The sequence below is a fragment of the Indicator indicator genome, chromosome Z (assembly GCF_027791375.1).
Source record: "Indicator indicator isolate 239-I01 chromosome Z, UM_Iind_1.1, whole genome shotgun sequence".
Lineage (NCBI taxonomy): Eukaryota > Metazoa > Chordata > Aves > Piciformes > Indicatoridae > Indicator > Indicator indicator.
In genome coordinates, this window is record NC_072053.1 from 39,361,098 (window position 1) to 39,375,313 (window position 14,216).

The window sequence follows — 14,216 nt, forward strand, 5'->3', positions numbered from 1 at the left end:
TGAATGCTATCCTGGAAATATCAACTCTATCTTTGACTCTGCTATAAAAAGCTTCTACGTATCATCAGACAACCCATGCAACTGAAGTTCTCAATAGGTCTGAGTCCTGTTTCCCACTTTCAGGGCAGTTATTTGAAACACAATAGTCCAGTTTGCAAAACTGTTAACATGCATCAGTCCAAATTACACCAACGGGAAAACCTGTAAACTTGCAACTTTTAATTGTCTTGGAGCTGGAGGTGAAAGTGAAAAGTAATCAAATCTCTTAAGTCACAATTTTCATCAGAAGAGGTGTACATTTGATGCTCATATCTGTGTGTCAGTTACCCATTGGTAAAACAAGGAAGGCAACAGCAGCTCAGTATAGAGGATTTACTGTCAAAATGAATTTAATATTTCAAATATTCCAATACTTCATTGAAAATAACTTTAAAAAGGTTCATGAATAATTTAATATTTCTTCATTCACTGTATGGAATCTAGCTATTTCTCATAATGAGACCAGTGTATGTTTTGGTTTTCTGTGCTCATGGTTGTTAATTGCCTGAACTTAGTAATTCCGTTTTCTGCAAACACTGTCTTTCTATATCATTTTGTGTATTTTAACAGGTAAATTAACATGAAGGGGAAAAAAATAACAAAGTGTTAATACTACAACCTAATTACTGTCTCATTTTGATAGCTCACTGGTAGTTTCAGATACTGCTCTTAAAAACATGCCTTATCATCGTCTATCATGAGAATAAGAATCTGAAGAGAAAAAGTGTTTCCTTTATGTCTTATCAAAGGCAGTTAAAAATTAGTCGCTGTTCTCTAGAACACTACATGGTGTTTTAAACATTCATGGTGTAAATATTTCCATTAATGTTCAAGTCATGTAATTAGTTAAGTACATGCTAACAACACAGATACTTTCACACCACGCACAGTGCTTGCTACATATGGGCTTAAGTTTCACAGGCAATAAGCATACTATTATTCAACTGAATACAATGGAAGCTTCAGATACTCAGTATCCCAGCAAAGCTCACAAATACATTGTGTTACACTTTCCTGTCAGGACACAGTCTTGAATCTCAGTAATCTCTCACTGACTTCTAAAAATTTAAGGACAAAAGACAGGAAATCTCCCCTTATTTTTGTAAGGAAAGATAGGATGACCAAGATCTATTCTTACTTGGGACTCTCTTGTGATCTGTTTTCCAGAACTTACAGATAAACTATTTGTCATTATAAAAACAAATCTGATCTGTGGATCCATTCATAAATACAGATCTAGTGTACTCCCCCAGATCACTGATGCTCTCTCCTTGCCCCCTTAACTTCAGCCATTGCTTTAGCATAACAATAGGGGCTCGTGCTTAACTTCAGGTTATGTATAATGATTGTAAGTTATACTTTCATTTCCTGTGAACCTGCTCCTTCATTGCTGATAGACCCTAGCTTAAAAAATGAAACTATTAAGAAAAGGTTAAACAGAAAAGGCAAAGTTAGCCCAGTTCCTTAAAATGGGCTGCTTTTTACCTTACACAGTACATGTAGGTCTATATAGCTACATGCATATATATGAGGGGAAAGGAGGAAAACCAGAGACAAAGTACTTGTTTTCAAAACTAAATGTATTTTGTAACTGGAAAAGAAACCCCCCCAAAAACACATTAGTGTCCCTTCTATAGAGCTATATAATTACTATAATTTCTTTAAAACATTAATGAGCAACAGTAATGGTAAGTTTAGAAAACAGAATTTCTTTTAGAAGGAAATACTCAACGGTCAATTAACACATGGTCTATGAAGCTGTAAACACAATAATAAATTCTGACGTATTACAAACAGGACATAGTTTTTGTGTCTTTTTACTTGGTTTGGGGGTTTGGGGTTTTTTTGTTTGGTTGGCTGGTTATACTCTGCTTGGTTTCCTTAAAGCAATTTTCAGATAAGACATTAATACAAGGTCTGAAATCGCATACACAACAAAGGGGCGATGTTCACTGACCTACACCTTCACTGCTTTGTCCATGATATTCAAGCTATGATAGTGAGTAGAAAAATGTGTGCAGTATGTTTTGTGATTCTGTGCTTTGCTCAAAAGGTGATTTATGGTTTATTTATATGGTGTTACAAATGTTAGGATTAAGAAGTAGAATTACCTCCAATTTTTTTTAATGGTTTATTTTAATGTGTGATTTGGGTCACCAGACACATTAAAATATTTATTATTACTAATGTTCTCTTCTTTAATATCAAGTTATGATTTTTAGCTAAAAGAATTGTAATTCTGTACAGGATCTAATGAAAATAAAGTGCCTTATGGCATTTACTTTCTTTCAAAAAAAATTGGTATTTATATATGAATAGCAATATTCTTATGGTTGTGCCCTCCCTGGCATATCTCACAGGGTCTGTATACACTCAAGATCTCTGGCTATCTGTGAACGTGGAGCATTGAAGTATACATTAATAGGCTCTAAAAATCCTAGTAATACTCCAAATATAAATGTTTTAATATTTTCAAATACTTCTACAATCTTACCAGTTCTGCCTGTCCTCTTGAAAAAGGAAGATTAAATTGTTTAGAAGTTTCTTAATAAGATTAAACTATTCATATTAATTCACAGATTCAAATATTGCATTGGATTGGAAGGGGCCCCTAAATGTCATCTTCTCCAAACCCCTTGCAATAAGCAGGGACACCTCCAACTGTATCAGGCTGCCTAGGGCCACATCAACTCTGTCTCCAGAGGCCTCAACCACATCCCTTTACAACCTGCTTACAGTATTTCACCACTCTCATTGTACAGAACTTCTTCCTTATCTCCAATGTAAATCTACCCTGCTCCAGCTTAGAGCCACTGCTCTCATCCTACCACTACAGGCCCTTCTAAACAGTCTTTCCCCAGCCTTCCTGCAGGTCCCTTTCAGACACTTAAATATAGTTAAAAGATCTCCCCCAGGCTGAACAGCCCCAATTCTGTCAGCCTGTCTTCAAAGGACAGGTGCTCCAGCACAAGATCATCTTTCTGGCCCTTAGGCTTTATATGTGTTCTAGGTGAAACTATCTTTGATCAAAAGAGCCAGAATCATTTTATCACATTTCAATTAACACTTCACATAGGTAAACTTAATAATGTTAATTTTATACTTAGATATGTAGATAAAATGTATAAAAAATATACTTTATATTAGTCAGGTAAATGTTATTTTAGATAGTCTGCTAAACAGAATACCAAAATGCAGTAGCTTAATACTGTAAAAATTTCTAATCTAAGTGTGCAGCATGCAGGTAGTGTGCTGAGAAAGCAAAATTCTTAAGACACTGTACATAATTCTTGAAACTGCTAAGAAACATTTTAGCCACTATCACTGGAATACAGGCAAAAGTCAATGTATATATAATATCAATATTTTCTAAATATTGACTGTTAGTAACCAACTTTATCACCAGAAATTCTACTCAGTTCACCTGAAACACACCATCATTAGGGAATAAATTGATTCACTGTAAGGATTTTACAAAACAGATACAGCATGTCTGTTGCTCAGAACAGCACATTTGCTTTCTGAGGAGGAAAAGGAAAAAAAATGGAGCAAGCATGCACACACACATTTTGACTTAGAACTGAAGTACTTCTGTGACACTGCCATAAACCAACATTATCATAACTAGTACTCTTTTCTTAGGGCTCTTGGATCTAAAGGCCATATGCTGATAAGGGGTAACAGTTGCAAATAAGATGAGCACAGAGGCTACACATGCTTTGCAAGTTCTTCAGTAAATCAAGCTAGATTTCAATTCAATGACAACAGTGCATACCTTGTACTTTTATACCAGAAAATTTTATCTACCTTAACAGTTCCATGAATAACCCTTAGTTTTTACAGGTACTGTCCTGAAGCAGAATTATCTGGCATGTTAAAATATAGTGCGAAACAGTGTACAAGCTGCACATCATAAAAAAACCGTTAAAACATTCTCTATGAAGAAAACGTGAAATGTGCTTTTAAAAAATCCTATCAGATTAAATCTTTTGAACTAGAAGAAGAAGATTAATCTTCGAACAGGATTTCCAAAGTCTCTATCGGAAACTAAAGAGTTTACTTTACAGACATGCAGACTTCAAGTGCTTAAAATAAACATTAAAATAATTTACCTGAAATTCTGGTATGGTAGACTTTGTGACACTTTTCCTCTTCTTTGTGATTGCTTTTTTAGATACAGATTTTTTTCCTTAGAGTAAAAGAGAAAAACTTCATAATGATATTTGTTGTACTTCATTAATAAACCCAAATTACATACAGACTTGAAAGTCAAGTTGTAACTAATAGATGGCTGACAGTAAGTCATGTAAACACATTGAATCAGAATGAGACTCAGCAGAAGCAATCATTAAACACATACCTGTATAGGGCAGTCTTTTTGGAGGTAAGAAAAACAACCAACCAAATAAACAAACAAATAAATAAATAGAAAGAAAGAACAACCCCATGATGATACACCATATAAAAACTTAAGTTGTAAAAGAGACACTCAGATCATTGTTCTAAAAGGAGGAAAACCCAAAACTTATGCAGCAAACTGAAGAAATACAGCATCTTACCTGTAAGATGTGTTCTCTGACACTGTAAAATGAACCACGTTAGGGCCTGAGATCTCTGTATCTTATAGTAAAAACCACCCTCAAAGTACAAGCAATATCTAGAAATCCTTGAATTAACATATTGAAGTTACCAAAGTCAGATTAGTGATCGTTTTTTCTATCTGTAGCAAAACGTAACATTTTAGAAGAAAGCAAACACCTTTCTATAACGGCTTTCTCATCCAACTGCACTAGAGGAGAACATGGAAGTAATAAAAAACTTCCTTGAAGGTAAGCCAAGTGTTTTACTGCCTATAGTGTCAGGGTTCACACGTCATGTATACTTCTCAAAATAAGCAATAATATTAGTAATCCATATATGCAACATAATGAAGTTTCCTATATGACTATTTCTACATTCACATGGCAAATTTAGACAAGCTCACTTCTGACGTGTTCATTCAGACCAAACCCAACACTTTTAAGATAACCTCTTTGCTCACATTTGGGAGTCCTAAACAGTAAGAATTTTTTTTAATATATAATTAAAAACTTTAAAAGATCTTATACAATATGAGGAATTGGTATTTGTTGTTACAGGCACTTGGTAATAACAAACACAGATAGATTTTATATTAGTTAAAATATTGGCAGGAAGTGCATGTATTTTTTTCATAATAGATGCTTGCCTGTGTGTGCAAATGCATACATATTATGTGTGTGTGTATATATATAAATATACTCCTACTAATAGATGCCTAAGCATTTATATTTTCAGTTGATTACACAATCCTAATTTCACTTTATTACTCTGTGAGTTTCCTGAGTATTTTACCTGAATCTGAAACAAAACACACTTAAGAAAGAGGGTTTGAAGGATCTGCATTTGAAACTCCACATACACTCAAACCACATAAAAATCAATAAATCAATCAATACTTGAAATTTTGCAAACTATCTACATAACCAAATTCAAAGAGTTCTCAATTATCAAAAATAAGCACTCAGACTTCAGGTTACAGAAGCAGCAATTAAACAGAGAAGCATGTTTATTATACAGTAACACAAACATGTTGACAACAGACAAAAAAATATATATTTTTTTAAATATGTTTTATGAATCCAGGTAGAGCAAAAACCTGATTGCTACTTCTGAGAACAGTGCTGTCAATTTAAAGAAATAAAGCAGACGTCTAGTATAAGTTTTCTTGACTCAAAACCAAGTCTGGTCATATGGTGGTTCCTTGATACAGCCCTGTAAAAGAATGTTATCTGGCAAGAACATGAAAGGATAAAAAAAATGAGGCAGCGAGTTGCCCTGACTGCAGAAAGGATAAAAAAATGAGGCCTTGCTTCTTTATAAAAACAAAGATCTGAATATGATTAAAACTAAAATTTTAATTTTATTTAAATATTTGCAATATATTTTCCAGCAAACATTTTCTAGAGTATTTTAAGCATCAGGTACCATATGATGCAGTGTACTTGAAAAATTAAGAGTTAACAGAAATATATTCTCTTTTCTCCATTACTTCCATCAGAAAAAGAGGGAAAAAATATTAGGAACAAAGTAAGCATTTCTTCCTTTGCAGCAACATCTGAAATGCATGCAGTTGGGAAGATACAGGACAACACACAGAACAAGAATAATAAAACAAAAATTAATAGAGCACAAGAGTATGACATAAGGGTTATCATAAAGCATGCCTACTAAAATATATGTACCGTAAGACTTACACAATTCCCAGGCTGACATCTGCCATGAACTAAGAATATATCAGTACAGAACACTACCACAGTCTCTTTCCCAGTTTGTAACTATTCACACCAAATACCCCATGGTGCAGGCACATATCACATACCAAACATAAAAAAACACTACAAATGTGATACACAATGGGTAAGAATTAATATATGCATCAAACTAACTTTGGCCAACTCATTTTCTACCTTAGTAACAAGCTTATGAAATATCAAATTGAAATTCAGTAGCAGTTACAACAATAGTACTGACAATCTCTCTCTTAAAAATATTATCTACGGTTTTCTAAAAATAGTATTTCTTATTTCCCAAGTTTAGAAAAAAAGAAAATTTCTCTAATAACTTCTCAAGGGAAAAAAACCCCACAACAATTATGATTAAGGAAAACCTCTATTTAGTACTTCTCAGCCAATATAGCTGCACCTGTGATCAGTTCCCACATTGACTTATTACCTAAGAATATCCCAATTCACATACGTGGAAAAATCTTTGGATAAAAATAACCAAGGATTGTATTTTCACAGCAAAAATCTATTGAAATCTGCTAGTTTACATTCTCAGATCACAAGCTGACACATTCAGCAAAAACAACAGCAATGTTAGGGGATGTCAGCCTCTACCAGCTAACTGCTAGTGGCCTGGTCGCATGCAACATAACTACACAAACATTTCAGCTATGCCATCACAGTGTGCTCACCCAGCTTCAACTGCCAGGCTGAGGTGCGGAGAGATTCTGTCTGGAGGGTAAAATCACCAAAAGCTTGAACAAGCAATCAGATGTGAGTGGCAACTTCTCAAACCACTCCACTAAGGTCTGCTAGAACTCCTTTGCCCATAATCCTAGGCAAAGAGACTATTTAAAATGTCTTGATTTACTTCAGCAGATGCAGTAATGTTTCTGACAGCAGTCAGACACATTTTGAATCACAGTATGCTGTACCTCTCCGAGCACACTCAATGTACAAATGTACAATGTACAATCAGAGTCAGAAAAACACATCTAAGAAATAATGAAAAAAAAGTTTCTAATAAAATGCTCATAAGCATTGTATCTTCAGGTCACTTACTCCAATTTAACACATTCTGCTGGCTTCCCATTGCTGAATGCCCACACCTTCTACTAGAAATAACACATAAACCACTTAAAAAGAGTTCTACACACAGACAAAAGTGATTTCAGTAGAGAAAAAAATCTCAGGGCCTGCAACACTAGTTATGACCATTTAAAAAACTCCAAAACACTAGGGAGATTAGATGCAACTGAAACAGAACCTATCTCAGGTTAACCTTGCTATTTGAGGGTGAAGAAGGGGGATAAATAAATAAAATTTCAAATCTCTTCTAGTCCTATTTTTACAGAACAATGTAACTAAACACAATAGCACCTCAGTGGTGTTTTTGAAGATACTAACAGTGTGCATTGAGTACATTATTATGACTTTGTAAAATACCTCATTTAATGCTTTGAAAGGGGCTGTTCCAGATCCAGAGTCCATACAACACCACAAAAAGTTTTTACAGCTTGGAAGACAAAGATGAAGATTATACTTTCAAGGACGGACACTATGAAACTGCTGCCAGGTTGTTAAATCAATTTCTTCACATTCAAGCAATGCTGGATTTCATATACAAAATATAATGATACTCTATGACCATATGCAGGTACACTTCTATGCATCTTTCAGAGCACAAGCATCGTGTATAGAATTTACATCAAAGCTCTTCTAAAGATTTGTGCTATATTGGTGTCTTCTATACCAACAGAACTAGATTTAACTTGCACTTATTTCAACCTCTACTTCCAGCATGCAACAGTTATTTTAAGCAGCTTCTGGATCTTCCTATTTTCTCAACACTGTGGATGATTGGAATTTCATCCAATCCCTGTTTCAAGCAAGAAGTCACAGAACTTCCATGCTTTTGCACTGTCTTGCATTGCAATCTTTGCTGTAACCTAGGATTTACTTCAGCATAGCTGAGTCCAGATCCAACAAGCCTACATACCCATTTTACAGACTAATTCAAGGACAGTTTCTATGCTATAGCCTAACTTACCTAGCTCCATGTTGGAAGCATAAAATAATGGAAAAAATACCAAGCCCAGTAGTGCTTATAAGCTCATGATGACCAGAGTAGGCACATGGGCTTGGTAGAGACCTGGTGTTCTGCCTCACCATGGCACTGGGCAGAATGTTAGGGGCAAGACAGAGAGTACTAAAAGAAACAGGATCTTTCATACCATGCCTAGGACAATGCCCATCACCTGCAGATGAAAAAGACCGGTTTATTCCCTCCACCTGAATGGAAACAAATAGGCCATCTTAGGGTAAGTTACATTATCAGATGCAGCAGATCAAGTAGTTAAGAGACATGAAAAGCAAAAGCAGAGAAGAGGAATTTACATGTCTCACTGAACAGACATACGCCTTCTTGTCTCCAGTTAGGGTTGCAAAACTGTGCCAACACCAGTACAATGTGAGGCAGAAAACCCTGTTACTGTTCTCTGGATTTCTACCTGCACTGATGCATCTTCCTGAGTAATACTACCCATTAAAGGGAGTAATGCTATACTTGCAGTGTTCTCTTATGTTTGAAACATGTATTATCAAAACTTGCATTCAGATGATTAATGGTATCTGATACTGCTCTACAGTTACATATTCTTAATGAAATTATACAATAACTATTTTCTGTATTAAACGTTAAAATTCTTAAGATGTAATATGGAATTGGAATAACAGGTATGTGGCATTCTAGAGATGAATTTACTATTCAGTCATGTAAACCCACAAACTAAAACTGAAAAAGCAACTGCTTTAACTCCATGATTTTCGTGCTATGGAACATTAGCTTGTTTTATAGCATGCTTTTGAAACACATTTGGGTCCTAAAACACATTCTGATACCGCTCAGCACAAAGGACTATAATCCTGTATCAGATCACCATTAGATTAGCCTTGGTATCAAGATATTTTAAGTGCTTTTTAGCACTTCAGAAATCAAAGTTATTGCAAGAAATAGAGATCACAGAACAGCTGTACAGGTCAGTATATGTAAGGTAAGTGAACAAGTGAAAAGCCATCCATGCATCATATGCAAGATAGAAAACGGAAACTGAGAGAAGGAAAGTTATGTACTGATCCCAGTTTTATGAATAATCTTAATTTCCACTATGTTAATTAAAAGACAGGAATTTCAAACTGAAAGCATTGCCTGTGTTTACACATTCCATTAGCGTATTACAGTTTGCACTCATAGTGCAGGATTTAGTCTGGGATGTACTCAAGACATTGCAGACCAAGAACTAGGAAAAAAAAAAAAACCACAAGATTTTTCACTGAGGGTTACAATGAAGATGGCAACCTATTTTAAATACTTCTACAGAAAAGTAAAGAAAACTTGGTCCTCGTTTTTTTATCAATAGTTCTCTAGTCTTGGAAAGGTAATGGAGCAACTTATCCCCAGCGCTATCCTTAAGCATATCAAGGACAAGAGGGTCATTATGAGCTGTCAGCATGGTTTTACCAAAGGGAAGTCATGTTTGACCAACCTGATAGCCTTTTATGAGGACATAACCCCCTTCCAACCTCTGATACACTGTGATAACCAGGTGGATAGATGATGGTAGAGCAGTGGATGTGGTTTACCTTGATTTCAGTAAAGCATTTGACACTGTCTCCCACAGCATCCTTGCAGCTAAATTGAGGAAGTGTGGTCTGGATTATCAGGCAGATTGGGAAGTGGTTGAAGGAATGAAGTCACAGAGCAGAGGTCAATGGGACAGAGTCTAGTTGGAAGACTGTATCTAGTGGAGTACCTCAGGGGTCAGTACTGGGACCAGTACTATTCAATACATTCATCAACAACCTGTACGAGGGCACAGAGTGCACTGTCAGCCAAGTTTGCTGATGACACAAAACTGGGTGGAGTGGCTGACACCATAAGAGCAAGTGGAGAGTCTTGCTCCTGGGAAAGAACAACCCCATATATGAGTATAGGTTGGAGACTGACCTGTTGAAGTGAAGGGGAAAAGGACTTGGGTGTCAAAGCGGATGGAAGGTTGACCATGAGCATCAATGTGCTCTTGTGGCCAAGAAGGCCAGTTACATTCAGGGGTGTATTAGAAGGGGTGTGGTTAGTAGGTCGAAAGAGGTTCTCCTCCCTCTCTACTCTGCCCTGGTGAGGCCACATTCAGAATTAGGTGCCCTGTTCTGGGCCCCTCAGTTCAAGAAGGACAGGGAACTGCTTGAAAGAGTCCAGAGCAGAGCCACAAAAATGATTAAGGGAGTGGAAATATCTTTCTTATGAGGACAGACTGAGGGAGTTTGGGCTCTTTAGCTTGGAGAGGAGGAGAATAAGGGGTGACCACATTAATGTTTATAGATACGTAAAGGGTGAGTGCCAAGAGGATGGAGCCAGGCTCTTCTCAGTGATGCCCAATGACAGGACAAGGGGCAATGGGTGGAAGTCGAGGCACAGGAAGTTCCATGGAAACATGAGGAAAAATTTTGTCGCTGTGAGGGTGACAGAACACTGGAAGAGGTTTGCCCAGGGGGGTTGCAGAGCCTCCCTCTCTGGAGATACTCAAAACCTGCCTGGATGTACTCCTGTGTGACCTGCTCTAAGTGACTAAATGATCTTTTGAGGTCACTTCCAACCCCTAACATTCTGTGGTTCTGTGAAATATTTGGAATCTAAATATTACTTGTTTTCTTAGCTTTAAATTTCACTCAACCTCTAGCTAAAATGCATCAAATCTCTTAATGCTCTTACCCTTTAAAAGGCACTTTGCTACACAGGTATTTGGTTTTGGCTCTTTGCTTTTCAGCTTAAATCCAGCATTTACCTGTCAATCTACAATGTTCTGGAAATAAGTCTGTTGCTTCAAAAAATGTAATGTTTGAAGCAATCTGCTACAATCTAGCACTGACAGCTTAGTCCATGACTCAAATGAAACAGAACAAGTGCCTCACACAAAACAAAAAATACTGTAACTACCTGACAGTTTGAACTGACCTAAGGACTTTGTAACTCTGTTTTAAAATAGCTTTAAATTTTTCCAGTGAGCTAACAGAAATGAGCACTGTCCATCACCTATCTGAAACTCTTAACTACATGCTGCTCACATCTGTAATAAAAATGCCATCTACATAAATTCTGTACCTCAATTGTTGGACTAAGTAGAGATGTGATCAGGCCTGCAGTCAAAGCAGGTGACCTGAGACTGTGCAGTTCCAGTAGGAATAATTTAAGACTCATGATGCATAATTACTCCATACTTCTTTGTAATTTGGATAAGGTAACATCAGAAACGGGAGAAAAGTTTCCACAACTAATATGACATAAGAGAGAATAAAAAACTCCAAGCTACACTCTGATGCTAACCAGTTAGATTAATTCTCCTAAATATTTTTGTAACAAACTCTTCCAATGAATTATGTTCTCTGAATACACATTCTGCAAATGGATCACAATTTAATCAGCTGAAAATCCCGTTTTGTATGGGAAACTTTCAGATGAAAATTAACATCAGAAAGTCTAATGCAAAATAAAATGTAGACTAAATTAGCTGTGAAGACAATATTTAAACAAAACAAACAAACAAGCCAACCAAACAAAAAAGAAATCAGTATCCTCTCAATTTGTCTACAGGTGAAAACATCAACTTACCAGACTTGTGCTTTTTGTGTTTGGCTTTCTTTTTAATTATAAACAACTTGTTCTGAATCTCAGATTTGTAAGATTTAAAAGGATGAAGATGCATTTCACGCTTTCTTTGCAAGTCATCAAGTTTTCTCTGTAAATTCTCAGTTAGAATATCCTTCAACTTCTTTCTTTTCTTTTTCTTCTTTTTTGCCTGTAACTTACTTAGTTTCTTCTTAATTTGCAGTGATTTCTCTAGCATTGTTTCTTCAGCAGTTTTGTGGTAATTTATGTTTTGGTTGTCATTATGAGTGCCATTGACATGCATCTTGCAAGCTTTCAGTGTGTTCTCCTTGAATGGACTGACTTCAGCTTTTACTCTGGTCATTTCAACACAACCTTGTCCATTTTCCACAACCCTCATTTCTCCTGAACTAGCATGACCATCCACAATCTCTCCTGAACTAATCAAATTCCTCAAATTCTCTTTGTAGGAACCAGTTTTTCGGATGTCACAGACTCTTGAGGTCTTGGTTTCACAGTTAATCTCCTCTGTAGTGACCCTAAAGATACCTAAATGTGCTTTCTGTTCTGGACAGACAACAAGAGAGTCCATAGTTTTCTCTACTTCTGTCTTGGAATGACATAGCTGCTCTTCTCTACCACCAGAACCAACCTCTCCATTGCTTTTGCTTATGCATTCACGTTTTACTTTCTCCAACCTAATACGTGACACTTTTTTAACTTTGATGGGAGGAGATGGGAATTCAGGAGCCTGAAAAGGTTTTTGTTTGTAAATCCGAACATCTGCACCACAGAACTGTGGAAAATGAACATATGCATTTTCCAAGTAGTCATAACCAAGAATTACTTCTCTGCATTCATGGATAGGCTGACCTAGCACAGCATCCTGAACATCCTTTTGTGTTTCATACACGAAATCACAGAGACCTTTTAGCAGCCATACTTTTTGGTAGAATGGTAGCTCATGAAATGATCTTTCCTCCAAAGGATTAACTTCCCCAAGGACTTTGAAAAACTGTGGACACAATCCAAGTTTTTCTGCAGAGCTATTAGGATTGTCAGTCTGCCCTACAACAGTATACCAGTGTTGTACTTTCTGTCTCAGTGCTGCTTCCCAAGTCCTGTAAGAAAGCGTAGGCCTGCGATGTAACGTAGATCTGCGATGAGGAGGACTTAACAAAGAAGTCATTATTTTAGACAAAAAAGCATTACACTGAGGCATCAGAAGACAACGTTCCAACTCATAGAAAACTATTTCAGGTAAATTTAAAATCTGTTGTGCTAAACAAAGAAAATGACCAATAGCTGGAATCTCCCACATTGTCTCCATTCTTGTAGGTGCTGCTTGAGCTAAAAGTGACTTTTCCCATTCTTCTATTTCTTTCTGACTAGCTTCTTCTGCTTCTTTTCTTTCTTGCTCTCTCAGCCTATTAAAAGAAAGTTCATGAAAATTCAGATATTTATTTTGAAGTAATAATAAAGAAGAGAATACATAAAGTTTTAATTCAGTTTGTCTTAATTTGGATTACACAACACATCAGTGCACCAAAATGGGAAATTATAGTCTTTTATTTCTATCACCATCAGTTTGAAGAAAGGGAAAATGTAAGAAAAAAAAAGGGAGATATCAATAGCGGTGGTTTAAATTTTAATTTTTTTAATGTATTCCCTTCCCCAATCTCTTTTTCTCAGGATTAATTTCCAACTATTCACATAGAAATCTGTGAAAACAAATTCCAGGTAAGTTTTTCTGTCAAATGGTTACCCTGTGCCTTGCGTCACTTACCTGGTAACTCCCTCATCAGATAAGTAGACATGCCTATTTAGTGCTTCATTCACAAACAAATGCCATTCTCCCCCCACCCACATAGGAGTTACTAGTTGGTTTGCAATGATGGTCAAAAAGGAAACAAATATCAGGATGCATGAAGAATGTGATGGAAAATAACATCAGAAATAAAATGTCAGTACATTAGGAAATGGTTTGCCCTCACCTGAAAAACTGTATTCAGTTCTGGTCCCCCTATCTAAAAAAGGATAGAGCAGAAATAGTGGGTATTCAGAGAAAGAGGTTATCAGTAATCAAGAGGCCTGTAAAAACTTCTGAAAAATGTGGGACTCTACACAAAACACCAACAAGAGGAAACATGACAGCAATATACAAAACTAGTATGACAGACTGACCACTTATTTTTACTTTTTGTAAATTC

The 14,216-nt window shown here is 36.2% G+C and overlaps 1 protein-coding gene across 1 annotated transcript in view; it reads right to left on the bottom strand.

The window, feature by feature from the left end:
• Positions 1-14,216, bottom strand: part of KIAA2026 (KIAA2026 ortholog) — a 47,063-nt gene that overhangs the window by 23,796 nt on the left and 9,051 nt on the right. Inside the window, exons 3-4 of the mRNA XM_054397573.1 lie at positions 12,010-13,433; positions 4,152-4,228 (exon numbers count right to left, since the gene is read on the bottom strand). Of these exons, the coding sequence (XP_054253548.1) occupies positions 4,152-4,228; positions 12,010-13,433 (1,501 nt within the window). The remainder of the gene's footprint in view (positions 1-4,151; positions 4,229-12,009; positions 13,434-14,216) is intronic.